The 20,260-nt window shown below is 35.5% G+C and overlaps 1 protein-coding gene across 5 annotated transcripts in view; it reads right to left on the bottom strand.

The window, feature by feature from the left end:
• CNTN1 (contactin 1) overlaps positions 1-20,260 on the bottom strand; it is a 372,094-nt gene that overhangs the window by 120,967 nt on the left and 230,867 nt on the right. For all 5 annotated transcript variants that reach the window (XM_074403087.1, XM_074403086.1, XM_003926652.3 and 2 more), the window contains 6 exons: positions 19,408-19,503; positions 12,086-12,292; positions 8,559-8,658; positions 8,241-8,422; positions 5,183-5,307; positions 4,405-4,522 (listed from right to left, as the gene is read on the bottom strand). In XM_074403087.1, the coding sequence (XP_074259188.1) occupies positions 4,405-4,522; positions 5,183-5,307; positions 8,241-8,422; positions 8,559-8,658; positions 12,086-12,292; positions 19,408-19,503 (828 nt within the window). The remainder of the gene's footprint in view (positions 1-4,404; positions 4,523-5,182; positions 5,308-8,240; positions 8,423-8,558; positions 8,659-12,085; positions 12,293-19,407; positions 19,504-20,260) is intronic.

Here is a 20,260-nt window from a genome sequence, read left to right as displayed (position 1 = left end):
AATGAACTATCTCCAGTTTATAAATGAGAAAACTGAAATCTATTAGGATGACCTAATTTGGCAAAGGTGCCACAGGTAGTAATCACCGGGAGTCACATTTGAATCTAGGTCCTTCTGTTTCCAAAGCATGTGCTTTTCATTAAACAATGCAATCTCTCCTTTATACATTTACTGAGTATCAACTGTATGCAGATGCTCTGGAAAATGCCAAAATAATTGAAGCCCTGCTTTCAGCACCTATCCATAAACAGCTATGGGAATAATGGATCTAATCAATGAGTTAAGGAGAACATGATTGTTTGTAGTGCATCCTTACATCCAAGTAAAGAACAATACTTATCAGAAAAGAATACTCCTTTGCTGGCATGCTCTGACTCTCCTCAGGTTTCCCACATTCAATCTACCGCTCACTCTCCTTTTCTCTTGGCAAACCCCAAGCAGATTTCATCCATATATTTCAACATGTGACAATCTTCTGTAACTGCGTACTTTCTGGAGGCTTTTCTAGGCCTCGGCATATCTTTATCTGAGTTTTGACTCTTCATCATCTAGTCTGCTCATTCTCAAATTTATCTGTGTATTGAAATCACCTGGGGATGTTTTTAAAGTGTCCATTCAGTAGGTCTGGGGTGAGCGTGGGATTCTGCACTTCTAATGTACTCCTTGGTATGGCCACTGCTGCTGATGCTCCAGGGAAGACACCTTTTGTGGCAAAGATTCATTCTATCCCATTTTTTTGTTAGTCTGAATTTTGATAACTGGTAATAAAGTAGTAAGCAGCAACCTATGCTGTACACCTAACACAGTTCTGGGTATTTTGTACAGTCTCAATAAACATTTTGTGTGACATGACATATTGCTTTGAAAACATAAAAGAAAATTTAATAGGATTATATTTTTAAAACCAAAATTTAGATAGAAAATAAGGATTTTCCTTGAATCAGTTTAGGTTTTAATGAAATAGCTGATTTGGTATGGTCCTTTAAATGACTTCAGATTTATCTAATATTTGCATTTCTAACAACAGGACCTAGACTATGTTCCTATATATGTTTTGGAGGTGGCAAAAAATAAGGGGATATCCTTCCTCTCAATTAAGATGAAGGCATGATGCATTTCTTGTGTCTTTGGTTCTCTATTGTAATACATGAACCTATTAAAAGAAAAGCATCTGGTATAGAATAAGTGCTCAATAAATATTTGCTGGATGAACACATGAATTAACTAACCCAGGAAAAGAGATGAAAAGAGAAGCACTGTGCATAAGAGTATAATAAACAAGAATGGATTGAGACAAATTTAAACATGTCCAGAGCTATTGATCTGGGGAGGATCAAATTGTTCAGTTTGCTAGTTATTACATTAATAGTCATTAAAAGATTTGACAATTCTAACCTGAATATATAGAAATCTTTCTGAGCTGAGGAATTTTTATACTGTTTTTTGGTAATATATGAAGATACGAACTTTAACAGAAAATAAAATTTACATTTGGGGAAGAATTCAAACTGACTTCTCTGAGTCAAAATGATTTTATATTCTTTTTTACCAAAGATATCTGAGCTTGTGATGCTTTCTTGATACCCAAGAAACTAGAGTAAATATATTACCAGGAAATTGAGGCTTTAGGGAGGAAGAAATAGAGTATGATCTTCAGCATTATAAGTGGATTGGAATGTTAAAATTAAGATGGCCTGGCCGGGTGTTGTGGCTCAAGCCTATAATCCCAGCACTTTGGGAGGATGAGGCGGGTGGATCACAAGGTCAAGAGATTGAGACCATCCTGGCCAGCATGGTGAAACCCTATCTCTGCTAAAAATACAGAAACTTAGCCAGACGTGGTGGCGCATGCCTGTAATCCCAGCCACTTGGGAGGCTGAGGCAGGAGAACTGCTTGACTCCAGGAGGCGAGGTTGTGGTGAGCCGAAAATGCGTCACTGCACTCTAGCCTGGGCAACAAGAGCAAAACTCCATCTCAAAAAAAAAAAAGTAAGATGGCCTTAACTTATTGAGACTAGTTTTATTTACTTCTTTATAATTCTCTTATTTCCTACTATTTTCTTTTAGTGTCAGTCAGTCTGTAGGGATACCAGTGTTTTTGAAGAGTTTTCTTTGGGTGCAGCAAGAATAAAAGTGGCCACATTGAGTCATTGCTTTATCTTGTCAGTAACTAATGCTAGAAGAAAAAGCCTGACTTCCTCAATTCACTACTTACAATATGACTTGACCTAGTGACAACTCTTTCAAATAACATGAAAAGGACATAATACAGTAAGACTTTTGGGCTGGGCACAGTGGCTCATGCCTGCAATGCCAACATTTTGGGAGGCCAAAATGGGTAGACCACTTAACTCAGGAGTTCTAGACAAGCCTGAGCAACATGGAGAAACTCCATCTCAACAAAAAATAAAACGTTTAGCTGGGTGTGGTGAAGTGTGCCTGTTGTCTCAGCTACTTGGGAGGCTGAGGTGGGAGGATGGCTTGAGCACAGGAGGTAGAAATTGCAGTTAACTGAAATCACACCATTTCACTTTAGCTTGGTAAAGGGATAACTGGCAATACATAAATTAGTAAACAACCGACCTATGTTGTAGACCTAACACAGTACTGGGTATTTTGTGTAGGCTCAATAAACATTTTGTGTGACACGACATACTGCTTCAAAAACATTAAAAAAATTAATAGGATATTTTAATAGTATTATAATTTATATACAATTCTATTAAATTATAATAAATCATAATTTATTATATTATAAATTATTGTAAATCTTATTAAATTCAATTTTATTAAACATATATTAAAATTATAATAGGATTATATTTCTTCAAAATATTGGTATCCCTACAAATTGACACTAAAACCCTAGATAGAGAGAGACTGTCTAAAAAAAATAGACTTTTTTCAAGTAGTTGTAGTGAATATACATAAAGCAGTCATAATAAAACACCTGGGATATATTTCTGGTGTGAATTGCAGAAGTTTAGCAGATGTACTGGATGGGGAAGGGACGTGATGAACTCTGCCATTCTTCAGAACAAAGAATCTTTGAGGAGGAAATGTGAGTGTGGGTGGGAGATATTAAAAAAGAACTCAACTGCAGACATGCTAAGTTTGGATTATCTGTGGGATTATCCAAATGAATATTGCTACTAGGAAGTATTTCTGTTGAGCTTGAAGCTAAGGATAATTATCTGGGCCAGAGATATAAATCATGGTATCACTAGTAAGTAATAGGAGATGCAGAAAAAATTAACTAGAAATTTTAAAAATAAAAATAAAAACCAGGCATAATAATGTAGGATACATAAAGGGAAATGGAAAAAGGAATGAAATGGATCAGAGAAATGGAATGCTGGGATAGAGCAAGATTTCTAGCCAGGCAGAGGAGAGGGTGAAAAAGGTGACAGTGAAGGAGATAGAGAAGTAATGGTCTGTGAGGTCTTACGGCTCAGAATCACCAAAGAAAGAAGAAAGATAATACAGGACCAGAAAGAGAGGCAACTGGTGGATATATTTTCAGACACACACACACACACACACACACACACACGGCACATACACATACACACACAGGATAATGAACAGCTGTTGATATCAAGTATCAGGAAAAATGAAAAGGAATGAATATAGTACAGAGAGGTAAAATAATTGACATTTGCTTAGGAGAGATTCTTTCTTCTCTAGATAAAGAGTATTGAAAAGACAAATGTAGTAAAGAGATAGCTTTGAGTGGATGGGAAGTTGCAATCCTTTATGCCAAACGATTTCAATTTTCATGGAGCACAAGAATACAATATGAAAGCCAGAGTCAGGGTGCAGTAAGGGACTTGCAGAATGTCCTAAAAGTTCTGAATTGCAACTGTAGGGTATGAGACCCAGGGACTGAGAATGTCCCAAAAATGGCCAAATACTCATCTGAGGCTGGATCACATGCAGTGTTTTAGCATCAGTCTTCAACGTTATGTGATTCTGCAGGCAGTGTTCAGCTGTCCAGGCATATGAGAGGATAAGACGACTTGTCAAAATTGTCATGTGTAAATTGTGCTTTATCATTAAAAAAAATGCCAAAAACAATTATAGTCCATGTTCCTTCAAATTTATTATAGACTTCAGCTTCTTAGCTAAAAATAAAATGATGCAATTTCATGCAACAGGAATTTGTATGCAGTCGGAATTTTCAACTAGCATAAGAAGTTTAAAGTTTTACTTCCTCCCTGCTTAAATGTTCTTCAATGAAAGGAAAAACCGTATCATTTCATTCCCCGCTGCATTTTAAAAGTTTTTAACATTGGACATTAAAGAACATACTGTGAAATCAAATGTGATCCATGGATACTCCATCATTTTTTTTAATATGTCACCTTCTTGATGAATGTTTAAGAAATTAGAAATGATACTGACCCAAGATCTTCAACTCAGCATTTGCGTAAATGGCTCCATGTGTGTTTTCAGCTATGCACTGATACATTCCAGCATTTTCAAAAGTCACGTCATACAGTCTCAATTCCCCTTTATGATACTGAAAAGAATAAAAGTTAAACATATTCTCAATGAACTGTAATAGTAATACTTTCACTTAGGTTTGGGCTTGGTTGTCTTTTAATTTAGATACATTATGTTCATCTGCCCCCACTGTTACCTAAGATGAACTGAGTGGGATTTTCATGGCATGGGAAAGGAAACCCACTTACCATGCCCAAAGGCTCTTGTTCTATTCATCCTACAGAGCTGACAGTCCACCTTTTCCCCTCTTGGACCAGCTGGGAGATTACAGTGGGAAGGTAGAGAAGAATCCCACTGCTGCTACTTGTCCCCAGGGCCAAAGGTAGGACTTAGAGCTTCACTCTTACCTCTGTCTCTGTGGGGTACAGGAAAATAGTGGCAAGAAAAAGAGGACAGTATCAGGTATTGGAGATGGATGAGTAGGAAGAGGGTGGAAAAGTGGAACAAAGGAAAAAATAAGGAGAGAGAGAAAGAAGGTAGAGTAAGATTACAGAAAGTTGTTTAAACTGAAAGAAGATACTTTATGTTCAGTTTTTGTATTTTTTAGGAAGCTTTTATATTTCAGGGCCCAAGTACTCTTTCTCTATTGATTCTCCTGCTAAATTTATCCCAGGACCACCCTGAAACATTGCTTGAACAGGGACTCAGGAACAGCAAAGTACATGAACATACATACCGCATATCCATTTTTCAACCATCGGATGGTAGGGATGGGCTTCCCCGTGGCCACACAAGGCCAGTAAAGATCACTGCCTATGTCCACCTCTGTGTCATTGATATGTTCTACCCACTCAGGGAATGCTAAAAAGTAAGAAACATTGTACATTTTAAATGCAAGTCTCAAGATCCATCATAATATCCAGAATATACATACTACATTTAGTAAACCTTATTCTGCAGAATACATCAGATATTATAGGTATCACACATTCAGTATTTGAGCCATCAAAATTGTATTTGCATAGGCCTTTTCTTTGTATAGGTTTAACCTATGCAAATCCCATATTACCCTAAAAGGAGGTAACTATAACTCAGTCATTATTTTTCCATTTTTAAATCATGTTTTGTTGAAAAGCTGAGTTACAATTAGTACTAAAATAATTGATTTTTTTCTGCTCATAACATAAATCTTTCAAGTCTGTCAAAATGACAATTGAGGTTTTAAATAATTATGTCTCAATTCAATATGATACCATCTCTTAACCTTTTGGATAAAGATTCAGATTTTTCCCCACTCCTTTAAGTATACGTTATCTTCATCTTGATGTAACTCAGCTAGTGGCCACTGTAACATCTTACTGTGGTGCTAGAAAAATTAGTTGGATACTTAAATATACTCTTTCCATATTAGAAACTACATATAGTAGCCATGATTGGTGAAATCCATGCGTGAATAAAATTGATCTCAGTCTCATTCTTTAATCTGATTCACTTGATATCTAAAGAAACACCCATAAAAATGAGAAAATGATAAAAATGTTCCTAAGAAAAAAATATTTCTAGAGAACAAGCAAATGAATAGTTTGATGGTCTTTTTGATTATTTCAGTTTTCTAGTCCAAATAGATGCATATAAATAAATTAATATAAAATAAAATGGAAGTAGGAAGAAAGAGTCCTGAGTGGAAAATAATTTTCTTTGAAAATGGGAACTTGTATTAAGTTTATGGCAAAAGCAATATATACATCTTATATAAAGCATTTAACAAGTAATAAAATGCCAGAAATGTTAAAACTAGGAAACATTTTTTGTAATCTCACCAAATACCATCAATATTACACATTATAATGTATATATTATATGTAGACATATGTACACCTATATACATATTTTATAGCATATATAATCTTATTTAGTACAATTTTTCACTCATCAGTATATCTGTCCATAACATAAAGAGATTTTTTTTAAATATTGGTGGATACGTTCATGTTCATTGAGAGAGGTTTTACTTTGTATACAATCTTAATTGTATATAATTTACTTTGTATACAATACATAATACAGGAATATTATCACCTTTCCTGTCTTGGTCTCACATAGGTAACACAGACATTTGCTATTACGTTATATACTGAATAATTGAATTGGCTTGATACATTCTGTATATGGCTTAATTATGTAAATTTCAAGTGATGTGATCAGACCTAAAGATAATACTGAGTATGCTGCATTAGTAAAGAAGAAATAATATTTCTCTTAAATTACCTGCTATAAATACCTGCTCTGTCACCTTGGTTCTTCCAAGGCTTTAAACAGTTCAAAATTCTACTCTGCTGATAACCTGGAGTGTAGCTTTCTTAATATGTTGAATAAAAACATGTCTATAAGCTTTAGAAACCTGGTAGAAAGTGATAGATTTATTTCAAAAGTTTACAAGCTCTTAACTAGACTTTTCTCCCTTTCAGGAGGCCATTTCGTGCATACTTCATATGTATCACATTAACATTACTGTGGCATTGGATGTACAAGTCTGAGGTTCAGGATAAATGTCTGGGTTAGAGCATTCAGTGTATAGAGTGTGTCTAAAGCCATGATCATGAATGAGATGCTAAAGGGAGTGACTGAAATGGAGATGAGGTTCACAGATGGAACGCTGATCACGCCAATGTTAGAAAGGTATGGAGTTGGGAGGAAACATCAATGGAGAATGAAAGATTATACAAGAAAATTCATAACAAAGTGGGTCCCAGTCACGAAGCACAGAAAGTGAATAACGAAGAAGGGAGGGACCAACTGTGGCAACCACTTCTGTTAGATTAAACAAAGTACAACTAAGAATTGACCATGGGCTTCAGCAATATGGAAGTCGGTGGTCATGGAAAGAAAGGTTTCTGTGGAGAGGTGGAGATGCAAATCAAGTTGGAGTGCATTTAAGAGAGAAGAAAAACTGGAGATGGTGACAGCACTTTTAGAGAGTATGGGTGTATCTGTCAAAATTTTAATTCCTTTTTGGGAGAGACAGGAGGCAGTGAAATGGGACAGTAGCCAGAATTAAAAATGAATAATCTTGTGTAAGCCCTCAATGTTTATTCTGTGTGACCTGCAGGTTCATGTTGTGGAACACTATAGAGATTATTTCAGTCTGGAATGTTTCCAATGTGGCCTGAAAAAAAATCTGTCTTCCCAAATGTAAGTTTATTTTAATGTGTGAAAATCAAAGGCTTGTGCCAAGATAATTTTCTCAAAGAAAAACAATTCCTTAGACCAGTGGTTCTCAAAGTGTGACTCCAGGACCAATAGTATTAGTATCTCTTGGGAATTTGTTAAAATTCATGACCCCCAACAGACCTCTGAATAAAAACTTCTGAGAGTGGGGGCAAGCTATCTGTGTTTTAATAAGCCCTCCATATGATTTTCATGCATGCTTAAGTTTGCAAACTACTGACTTAAACTAAGTCATAACACACAAGTTCTATAAATAAAAACATACTGAAAAAGACAGTGATAAAACAAGTAAGCAAACTACATTAATTGTATATTCTGAAAATTACCAGTAACACTTGTGTCAATCCATTGCTATTATCTACGGTTCAATTGGTAATAAGTTTGTAACTTCTATAACACATAGTTGTGACTGCATTAGACATATGAGAAATAGTTTTATCTTTCCCCATGAAGGTAACATACATCACTGTTTTTAAAAATATTAATCATTATATAGTAGTTTTTCAAGTATGGAAATGGCTCTAAGTAAGATACTGATGAAACGTATACAAAATTAAAATATCTACCTTGAACATAAATTCTTGCTTGATGTTTATCCTTTCCTCTAATGTTCTCAGCCTCACATTCATAGATGCCTTCATCTTCCAGCTGAATATTGAAGATCTTAAGAACAGCCCCAGAGGTACTAATCTCAGCAGTGCTTGGCATTGGTTCTAGAACCTTCCGCCATCGGATATCTGGAACAGGACTTTAAATAGAAGATACAAGTTCTAAAGTTTCACACACTTAAAAGACAATTACTTTATGTGTATGGCTAAACAGTTATTTATTTTCTAAAATTGCACAATTTCTATATATGTTAATAAAAGTGTCAGTATACTTACTTTCCAAGTGCAAAACATTCTAAGGTCACATTCTGGCCCATCAATGCATATATATCCTTGAACTGAACTACAATATCAGCAGGATATGGTTTTGTTGTTCCTGATATTAAGAGAAATACAAATATCCATTAATTATTAAGCACAACAGTTTTCCTAAACGTGGTAATCCTGTAGGATTAGAACTGCTTCAATACAGAAGCTTTTCTCTGTACAGGTACTGCGCATATCGTAATGGATAGACTTCTTTGTTTATGCACAGTATGAATGTAATATAACTTCCCAGCATTCTCAATAATATTAGCTCATTCTGACAGTTGCATAACCAATGTGACTCAATTTACTAAAAAAGTCAAGTCTTTAGAGCGCATCAGATATGTGTAAAACATTGTGATAAGTGCCACATGGAACTCAGGAAGGTGGAGAAAGAAAATGAGGGAGAAGGAAAGAGAAGGAGAAGAGAGTAGAAAAGAAAAAGGCAAGGCAAGAAACTAAGGAGAAAAGAAATGACCACAGAGATAACGGGAATGGGCAATAAATTGAAAAATGGGAAGGAGAGAGGGAAAGAAGGAAAACATTTACTCAGACAACTGGCACTCTTCAAAATAGACACTTTATTTATTTAGCATATCAGTCCTGAAAGATGTATTAATCCTTCAGGCTTACAGAGAAAAAAACAGGCTCAGAAAGGTGAAAAGCGTTGTTTAGGATCACAAATTGAGTGTGTACCTTACACTGTAAAATGCTAAAGAGTCAAATAAATAAATAATGATCTGATATATAAGCCAAACCAAAATGGGTACTCTGAAAGAGTGACTGATGAGGAGGGTAGTTAGAAGTAGGCAAGGGCTATAGGACTCTGCAGCAAATATGGCATTTAAATTGGACCAGTTCAGGTTGAGGAAACAGCATATTACTACAAAGCTTCAGGAGTGTGCAAGGAATTTTAAAAGGTCTAGGAGCTTAAATGATGCTGAAGTATATGAGCTTGAACCCACAATCTAGAAGGACTGAAAAATGATATTAAAGAATTTGAGATGAATTTTCTCAACAGGTAATCTATTAGTCTGTTCTCATGATGCTAATGAAGACATACCTGAGACTAGGTAATTTATAAAGGAATAAGGTTTAATGGACTGACAGTTCTGCATAACTGGGGAGGTCTCACAATCATGGTAGAAGATTAAGGAAGAGCAAAGGGACATCTTACATGGCAGTGGGCAAGAGACAGCATGTGCAGGGGAACTCCTATTTATAAAACCATCAGATCTCATGAGACTTATTCAGTACCACAAGAACAATATGAGGGAAAGCATCTCCCATGATTCAGTGATCACCACCTGGCCCCACCCTGGACTAGTAAAAACTATTACAATTTGAGGTGAGATCTGGGTGATGGCACAGCCAAACCATATCAGGTAACTGCCACTGGGACTTGGTAAGAGAAGTAATATGGATCTTATCTTTGGTTTAAGTAGAAGAGCTTGTTGCCATTTTTAAAGGATGGAGGATGGAGAGGAGAAATACAGAAGATAGTCTCAGTGGTCCAAAAAAGGCTGTTTCAATATTTCAGGCAAAACAGGTCAGGGCACAGTTACGGTGAAAACAGAAAGGAAACAATAAATATAAATTGTATTTTAGAGGCAGAAACAACAGGATGACTCCTTGGATCAGTGTTTCTCAATGTGTAGATTCAAGGCCCAATTCATCTGAGTCACCTGGGATACTGCTTCAACTTGTGCATTCCTGGGTCACGTTCGATGCCTGCTGAATCAGTATCTCTGGGTCCCACATTTTCCCCAAAACTCCCAAGGTGCTTACATACTAATTAAGAACCACTGGGTTAGCTGTCCTGAAGAGCAGTGGAAGTCCAGGATTTGATAATAAATAATCCTACCATGAGTTGTTAGAAATAAAATTGTATTGCTAAATAAGCCAAAGAGGAGGAGGATTTAGGGAGGAAAAAACCACATGTATTTATGACACTTTGAGCTTAACATCTTTGAGAGCTTTTTAAGGAACAAGTCCAGGATATAGGAAGAATTGAGGTCTAGACACAAGAAAAGTTTTGGAGATATGAACTTGAAGTCTTTTGCAGAGGAATACTGTTGAAAATGTGTAAGTGGGTGAGAATATCAAGGAAAAGATTAGAGAAAATTATTAGAAGAATATTTGTGAAGAACATTCTATGAAATTTGTCAGAGAGACAGAAGAGAGATGAAGAGTTCAGGGAATCAGGTGAAGAAAGAAAAATTCACGAGAGGCAGAAGGGGCAGTATCAAAGTTCAGAGTAAGGACTGAAAAGTATTCTTTGGATTTAGCAAATAGGAATTCATAATAATTCAAAATTGCATTGAATACAAGACAATATGCAGAGAGAATTAGGTAGAGTAGAATCTGAAGATTCGGGAAAGAAGAAAATAAATGATGTAGTGAAGTTTCTAATTGAGTCAAATAGAACATGAACCAGAGCAACTGGAGGTCTAAGCTTGAGCAGGGGGAGAAATATTCTGCTACTGAGACAAAAAGTAAGAAAATAAATAGATGTGCTGAACTGCAAGTATATTTCTGGGCAGAGTAGAAAAGAAAATCAAGAGAATTTTTACATGATGGCTCCTTTTCAGTATATGAAGTAGAGGGTGAGATTATTTCTTAAAACTGAGGAAAGAAAAATGAGCCAAAAAGTCAACAATATTTTTGAATACCAATTACGTGAGTGTTGTCTTGCAGAGAAAAATAAAAATGGAACCTCAGTGTTATTATGCCATTTTTCCCATCATCACACTGTATTTAGGGGTAAAGGCAGAAACGAAACCTAAGTCTGTCAATCTGAAGCTGGTAGACTCTCATGAGCTTGAATTTGCTGATATTAATGTAGCAGAAGGACTTGGATAGAAATGATGTGAAGTAAGCAAGTATATTATGATTTGATTCTCTTAAGCAGCAGAGCATTTTAAAGGGGAAGTAGTCCAATTGGAGCCTGGGAAAAGGCCACTGAGATTGTCAATGGTCATCCCCCATGGTGCTCCCAGGGTAGCACCCTATGCTGATTATGTAGAATAGAAAAGACCATTTATTTACTTTATCATGTGAATAGTTTCTTAAAAATATCAAAATAATCAAAATGACTTAAAAATAATTTTACAATTACTGTTGTTTTGATCTAATAATCATTTGATTTCTTCATGAGCTTACTAAGAAGTAGGAATGGCCATAAAACAAAAAGCAGATGCCAGTGATGCCCACTGCAACCAATACACTAGAACTTGACTAAGGTATCAGTCCCCTGTGCATTTCCCAAGCTAGAGGCAACTAATCCGAACTCCACTTTCTGATAGCAATTTTATCAGCTGAATCTTCTCAATGCAAAAAGCGAAGAACAAAGCCTTTGGCCCCTTAAACGTGCATTCCTCTATATTGTCCTCCCTGAAAAACCAGCTAGTCTTCACTGGGCATCTATTTTCATTACGGTAAATGTACCATATGTAGACAATCTTGCAAAACCAGAATGTAACAAATAAAATACTTACGTTCAGGTATTGGAATGAGTGGGATGAATTTGCTGAACACGCTCTTTGTAATAGAAGGACTGGAAACAAAGCAGGAATAATTGCCTTTGTCGGAAGCCTCAACATTTGCAATGTAGAGATTGCCATTTGTCTGAGACACAAATCGTCGTTTATCCATTGTGATAAATACAGGAAATTCATTTAGAAGCCAGCGGTAGCTAAGGTCATCTAGGAGAAAATATTGTCTTCTAAATATTAAGTGCTTCTTCCAGAGCTGTTACATAATCTAATAAGAGGCTAGTAACAAGCTATCACTTTATCTAATAGAGCCTCTTGCAGAGCAAATGTTGGGAGAAAGCCAAGGCAAACAGTGTGAACTTTTAAATACCTACCATATTTTACATGAATGTAAGCATTACACTAAGCAATTACATCTATTTATCTCAATTATTTTATAAGCTATTAATATTCTTACTTTCATTTCAATGATGGGCTAAGTGAAACTCTTAAGAGTTTACATAACTTGCTTAGAATTTCATGACTATTAAGAAGAAATGGGATTTTGAATCCACATCTAATAACTCCAAAGCCATGACTAATCTGCAGTACTGCATTTTATAAATAAAATTAAGATTACTTACCGTATTTATTGCTTCATCTATTTTTTGTGTGTATACACCTATTTTAAGTTATAGATTTAGAAATGAGCTTACATAAACTATTGTGGTCACATTAAACAGAGAAAACCACAGAAACAGGGAAGAGTATGATACTGGTTTAATTAAATAGCAGGAGATGTATCATCGGGTCACTCTTACCCACATGAAATTCCGTTGGCTAAACACACTAGCTAGTTAAATAGAAAACTGAATTTCCTCCTTAATTTGCTGAATATCCTATAGTTGTCTATTCCTTCTTTCCTCTCTGTTTTGATGAATGACTCCCAGTAGTCATTCAAGAAATACACGAGAGGAGACAATGGGTAATGCATACCTCTAGGTCAAAAAATGATGATTCCCTTCAAAACATCTTGATCACATAAAGACAATTTCTACTAGGAAGTATACAAGTGGGAATCTCTCTAGGTCAGACTAGATAGGATTTTAGATGTAAAATGGTGGAAAACCAAGACCTCAGAGCACTCAGGCTTCTTATAAAGATAAATAATCATGACAAAGGACTATTTTGCTTTACGGAACTCAATGTGGCTAGCAAAGCTTTCAGTGAGAGTGTGAAGGCACAAGGACTATGAAAAGCTCACAGAGATGTACATTATATGAGCCTCACACAATTGGGAATAATAACCTGGGCATTATAGTTAGCTTGGCTATGTAATTTTCTCCAGCAAAATATCAAGAAAGACAGTGAATGTGATAATATTCTTTTGGTTTTCAACATTGATTTTTTAAATTGTGGAAGCAGCATCATATGTTTGTTATTAAAGAAACAATACAGGTAAAAAGAGGTAGAAAATTAGACTACCATAATGAGCCTCTAACTCAGAATTATGGTTAACATATATTTCTAGGCATTTATATCTGTGAATGATTGAATTATTTTAATTATTTTTTTGCAGATTTAGGGTTACAGGATTATTAGGATAGGAAGAAATTTAGGGAGCTGCTTAAATTTCTGAAATGAGGTCTCCTAAGTAAAGAAGTATCACATTCAGAAGTATCACATAGTCTTTCATCCAAACTGATATTTATAGTACATTTTTAAAAACACCTTGATCTCTTCTAATTCTGAGTAATATTTCCTATTGTCAGTTAAGATGTAAATCAAAATTCTGTAGGTATTTCTGCTAAAAATTAAATCCCCACTCCCCCTGCCCCACCACCAAAGTCAAAAATGTCAAGAAAGTGTGTATCTGCATACAGAGAAAGGACTTTTGTAATTATAGAATGTATGAAAGATACTACCCATAAAATGCATTTAGAGTAATCTGATTCTTCAGTGGTTATGTGAATACAGAGATCTGGATTTTAATTCTCAATATGACTTTTATCAGGCAAATTAGTCACTCTATAATTCAGTTTCTCTAAAATGTAAGACATTTTCCTGTGCTCCACTCATAAGAGATGTGTGAAAATAAATGAAAGAAGTGATGGTAGTTGATCCTTATAAGGGATAAATGCTAAATGAGAGAAGTTATTGTCATGATATTGTATGAACATAAATCTTGGACTATAGAATAACTGTTCTGACTGATTTGATGCCCAATGTAGATTCTCTCATTTATTTATTTTGCAAAACCTGAGTACCTTCCAAGTGCTGCTAAACAAGATTGATGTGGCCTCTGCATTTGTGGGACTTGCAATATAATTACTCTAAATATTTTTTAACAAATTTCAGCTTATTGTTAAAGCCATTCACTTGGACAAAACAATAATGACAATTTCTTAGAATCTGTCAGCACTAGTACAAGAAAGGTAGGAATGGCTCTTTCCATTTTTAAAACAGGGCATCCGAGGCCTAACAGGGTGAAGTGACTTGCCTGAGGTCACAGCAAAGGCGAGGCAGAACTGATGTTCTAAGCTTCCCTACCCACCATCAGCAAAATAAGCTGTTAGCAAGACTGGAGCAGTAGCCACCCTGACTCTCCAGCCTATGGATGAGATGTGATTTTGTCCATCTTTTGATCTTTGATCTTTTCTGATTCTGAAATCAAGAGCTAAGCCCTGATCTAGTTCTTTCAAGGATTCAACAGACCATCTTCCTTGTGTCTTTCCGAGCCCCATGCAGATGATAAAATCAACTTTCTTTGCAAAAGCCTGTTTTCCTCTGATTGTAGACTGGATTAAACAATAAATTACTATAAAATTATTTTTTAGTAAGTGCCAGGACATGTTTAAGAAATATTACTTTTGGCGGTAGATATCTGACACCTGCTTTTGTCCCAGAAGCCTAGACCACGTATATCACAGGTGAAATTCATTTTGTCCAATTACAGTGCATTAGGCTGACATCACTGTATTACTTTGAACTGCACCACTAATGTAACCTTGCAAAATGCTGAATCAATCTCCATGAAATACACTTGAACCTCGTTAGTTCAAACCATGAAGAAATAACTTGAAAACTTTTTAGGAGATTTTCTTGCCTTTTTAGAAAATGAGCTTGAACAGAATGGAATTTGCCTGTACCAAAATCACTGTAGTTTCTAATCAGTGCTTTAACACAATAAACTACATTAAACATGTTTAGAAAGAAAGTTTTATTGTGAGCTAATGTGTTCCTTACCCTGGTCTCATTCCTGTCTATTTTTGTGATGATCTATTTAGTCTATTGAGATTCATTCAAGATTATATTCAGTATTTCAGGAGTCATTTTTCTGAAGAGTACTCTCATTTTCTTATCCATTTTAAATTTCACAATGTCCCTATTATCAGGTATCTCTTATTTTGTCGATAATACCTACCCTTGAAGTGACTTTTTTGTCCATTTCTCTTTTATGATATACAAAGATATGATTTATATTTTGTGAAATGGAGTAAGTCAATTTTTGATGGCTATATCGATAGAAAATTACTTGGAAAGAAAGCATTATATCTTCATTTTTGAGAGTCCATGACTTTAAAAAGTCTTGCATGTTTATGAATTAGGTATTGCAATATAATAAAACAAAAATCAAACGAGAAAGTTTATGTTTTCAGGAAACTTAACCCTACTTTTAATTTAATGAACAAATCTATTTGCTCTTCATTCTCTCACTCTTTCCTCAGATATTATATTGAACACTTACTTTGTATATGCACCAGAAAATTATTTGTATGTCAAATGTTATAAAATTGAGTGAACATTTGTATTCAAATGCACATTTGTGATCACTCTTGATAAACAAGAAAAGCGGTCCAAATGAGAGTTTCCCTCCTTGCAAGCAACTGAAGACCATCCAAATACAGATAAAAATATATGGGATTGAAAAGTTGATATGTTTCCTTTTGAACTTTTTTTCCTGCACATAAATGAGGAAGATAACATCTCTATAATCCTGAATTAAAAATCTTTAGTGTAGTGAGATGTACTGAATAACAATAACATATAGAAAACATTGGCTGTACTAAAATATATTTACTTTAATAATAATTTATTGAAATTGCATATCTGTTTTACTATTTTCAAATCCATTTTAAATGAGGACATTAAGATGTAGACATCCTAAGTTTACTTGACATAGTAAGGACTGAATCCCAGATCACCAAATAGAACAATAGGATGTGACAATTCTAAATAATTGTGTAATAACATTCTTAGACATTCAGAACACAGTGACAGGTTCCTTTGCACCTTCAACCCAAATTCTAAGCCACAAAACATAAAACCTTAATTTACCTTCATTAAAACGGTATGAGGATTTATGGCAGAGAGACAGTAAAATAGTACACGTAAGCACATACATACACACATGGATTTGAAGCAAATGTCTTTCTATATCGGTTGAAGATGGCGTATCTGATGAGCTACTCAGATTTATTCGGTGAATTATAATGTCTCTTGAACCAACTTGATTTTTGTTTTTGCTTTTTCCATGTAAACATATTTATCTTTATTGAGATAAAGAAGTAGTGGACTCTTTTGGTTTAATGGCTTTAAGCTTCTGCCAACCTTGCTGTGGCCCATATATTTTACATTCAGCACCATGGCTTAGACACAGCAGAGACTGAAAATCAAGACTTATCTTAGAAAAATCTCAAAGCCTGTTTTTTGGACCCCTGCTTCTTGCTTTCTATCTATTCTAATTCCCTAGGTAATCATATTGCAGTCCCATGGTTTTGAAAACAACTTATATAATGATGAATCACAAACTGATATTCCAAGCTTAGACATCACCCTTGAGATCTACACACATATAGAACTGCCAACTTGATTTCCATTTGGAAGCTTAACAGATGCTTCACATTTAACATATCCACACCTATTCCTTCAGCGGAAGTAATGGCAACTTCATTCTTTCAGAAGCTCATGGCAAAAACTTTTATGCCACCCTCAACTCTTGTATTTCTCTTATATACCACAAAAAGTCAACAAGCAAATCCTCTTGGCTTCTCCTTCAAAATATATCTAGAATTTAACTAAAATATACCTAGATTTCTATATAAAAATTTAACATATTCTATTTACATAGAATATGCCTGAATTCCCACCTCCACTGACACCACTCTGGCCCATCATATGCTACCTAGATTATTATAATACCTGTACCCAATCTCCTGTTTCCACCTTTGCCCTCCCCAAGTCCTTTCTTAAAACAGTAGCCAGAGTCACCTTTCTATATCTTAAGTCATGTCATGTGGCTCCTCTGCTCAAAGCCCTCCAATGTAAATCACATTCAAAGTAAAAGCCAAACTATTAATAATTGCTGTGGATTATAAGGTCCTCCATAATGCAGCTCTTGTACCTCTCTTATTTCATTTCTTGTTACCCTCTGCCTTATTCAGTCTATGGCACCACCCTGCCTTCCTTGGTCTTCCATAGTCCCACCTCAGCATCTGCCTGGCATGCTCTTCTCTCAGAAACTTGCATTGTTAGCTCTTTTATTTCCTTCCCGTGTTTATTCAAACTTTCCTTCTAGTGATGCTCCTCCTGAGGTCAGTTGTCCCCCCAATACTTACTCTCCCCACTTCCCTGCATTATTTGTTTCTCCTTATTTATCAATATCTAGCATGCCATATCTTTCAGCTGTTTATCTTATTAATGTCTGCCCCTCCCCAGTGGACAATCTCTGAAGGCTGGTAGCTTTTCCTGTTTTGCTTCACTGAGGCATTTCTGTGGCATACGTTGTGCCTGCTGTATAAAAAATGCTCAGGAGAAATTTTTTGAGTCAATGAGTGATGGAGTGAAGTCCCTCCCATACTGAATGTGGTCATATGTAGTCACTGGATACTTTTGGTCATTACTTTGTGGGAAATGCTATGAAAATGGTAGAGTTTTTAAATATATATATATATATATATATATATATATATATATATATAACTTCAATAGTTCCTTCAGAAAGTCTTTTCTCATTGAAAGGGTGTTACAACATTTTGGATTTTATATGTCACTCCTATATTTATCAAGCAATTATTTTTCTCCTATTGTGGAGAAAATTACCAATGTTTGATGTGTAAACCACAACTACATACATACACACACACACACACACACACAAATTTCACATGAAATGTATACTGCATAATTTTGTGTGAATATATGTATCTGGCTAGGTACGTACACACACATCAGATTGATGTATTTCACACAAATTCCTGCATGGGTTTTAAAAGCTTGTTATGTTTCATTCTCTACGGAGATGTTTAAAGTCAAATTTATGACATAATATCAGAACTATAAGAATAGAAAGGCCGGGCGCGGTGGCTCAAGCCTGTAATCCCAGCACTTTGGGAGGCCGAGGCGGGTGGATCACGAGGTCGAGAGATCGAGACCAACCTGGTCAACATGGTGAAACCCCGTCTCTACTAAAAATACAAAAAATTAGCTGGGCATGGTGGCGCGTGCCTATAATCCCAGCTACTCAGGAGGCTGAGGCAGGAGAATTGCCTGAACCCAGGAGGCGGAGGTTGCAGTGAGCCGAGATCGCGCCATTGCACTCCAGCCTGGGTAACAAGAGCAAAACTATGTCTCAAAAAAAAAAAAAAAAAAAAAAAAAAGAATAGAAAAAACGATTTTTGAATTGTGAAGAGAGGTATTTATATATCGTTTCAAAGGGATATTTGATAAATAAAACAAATGAAAATTGGTGAAAGCATATAAAGAATTCATCTTTTAGTTAGCACTTTAGTGGTTTTTGTCTTCGCCATATTAAATTACATAAAATATATATTCAAAGTTGAATCTCATAACAGATGACACTTAATTTAGCCCCAGTTTTGAAGTAGATAATTATTGCAGATTGGTATTCCTAAGGAGATTAATAATTTATTATGTCTTTATCCCTTTCTAGTGTTTAGTTACGTACAGCTCACAGTATTTTATAGATACTAACTTGTTAAGAAAATGATTGATTATACATTCTTCCTCAGTACTGTTCCATTTCAGGAATATTTTCTAGCAAACTATCGGAATTTCCCTGTGGAATAGGAACTTTAATGATGACATAATACAACATATATATGTTTATAAACTGAAATGATTAGAGATCATTGGGACTAGAACCAAGTGACTAATGAGCCAAGAAAGGAAGTGTCCATAATGATTAGTGACACATTACAAGCTTATGCAAACATCTGGTCTAATTAAAAATGAGCCATGATTATTAATAATGTAGCATTATTACTATGAAAATGGAGCTTGCCCATTTTGTTTGATAGATGCTAATAGAGAGGAATTAAGTTTACCTGGAAAATGGTATGGAGGGTCACAGAGCAGCACCATTCCTTTCCCTTCTTTTACTCTGACCTCGGGACGTTCCTCAGGTGGGAAAGGATCAAGATCTAATTACAAAAGGAAAAAGAGAAAGGTTCACTCTCTAGTCAAGAGAGAGAGAGACATCCATCACTTTTGCCTTTCAGCAATTAACTCACTTTTGAGATATAGCCCTTCTCAGTGGTTTGGTGAAGCCTAGTAAAGTCAGCTCCTCGTTCTTACATTGCCGGGATTTGTATACACTATAAAGTTCTGTGATGAGCTCAAAGTCTACAGATATTGAGAGCAGCCTGCATAAGAATTCTGACAACCCTGAAAATTACAAATGTCCTAAAGACTTTTGTTTCAGACTTAGGGAGAATCTCAGGCAGGGCATTTGGAAATACAATGAAATCAGACAAACCCAGGGACCTACCAAAGAAAGTAAGTAAGAAATGACTTAAAGGAATGGACTCATTTGATGGGTATTTCCCTTCCTGAGGGAGGGCTTGGATATCAGGAAGGGATAAGGGTAAAAGACAGGACCCTAATTAGGGAACATGAAAGTGACCAATCTCTTGCTCCTCTTCAAATTTTGGCTTTGCTTCAGTTCTAATTTTCTTTACTCTTTTCTATGTATTTGGAACTTATGTTCCGCTTGATTCCTTTATATTCTTGCAATCCTTCATTTGTCTTACTGACTCTATTTTTTTTCTGCCTTTCTTCCTGTTCCTTACCTGTGATCAGCACCCAAATTATAACATTTAATTGTTACTTTTCTCCATATAAATTGTATACCTCCGAAAAACCATTTATTCTAAGTGTTACTTTTTGCAGAGGACTCTT

Source organism: Saimiri boliviensis, chromosome 7, assembly GCF_048565385.1.
Source record: "Saimiri boliviensis isolate mSaiBol1 chromosome 7, mSaiBol1.pri, whole genome shotgun sequence".
In the NCBI taxonomy this organism is placed as follows: Eukaryota; Metazoa; Chordata; class Mammalia; order Primates; family Cebidae; genus Saimiri; species Saimiri boliviensis.
The sequence above is the reverse complement of the archived record's forward strand: the minus strand, read 5'-3'. Positions and strand labels throughout refer to the sequence as shown.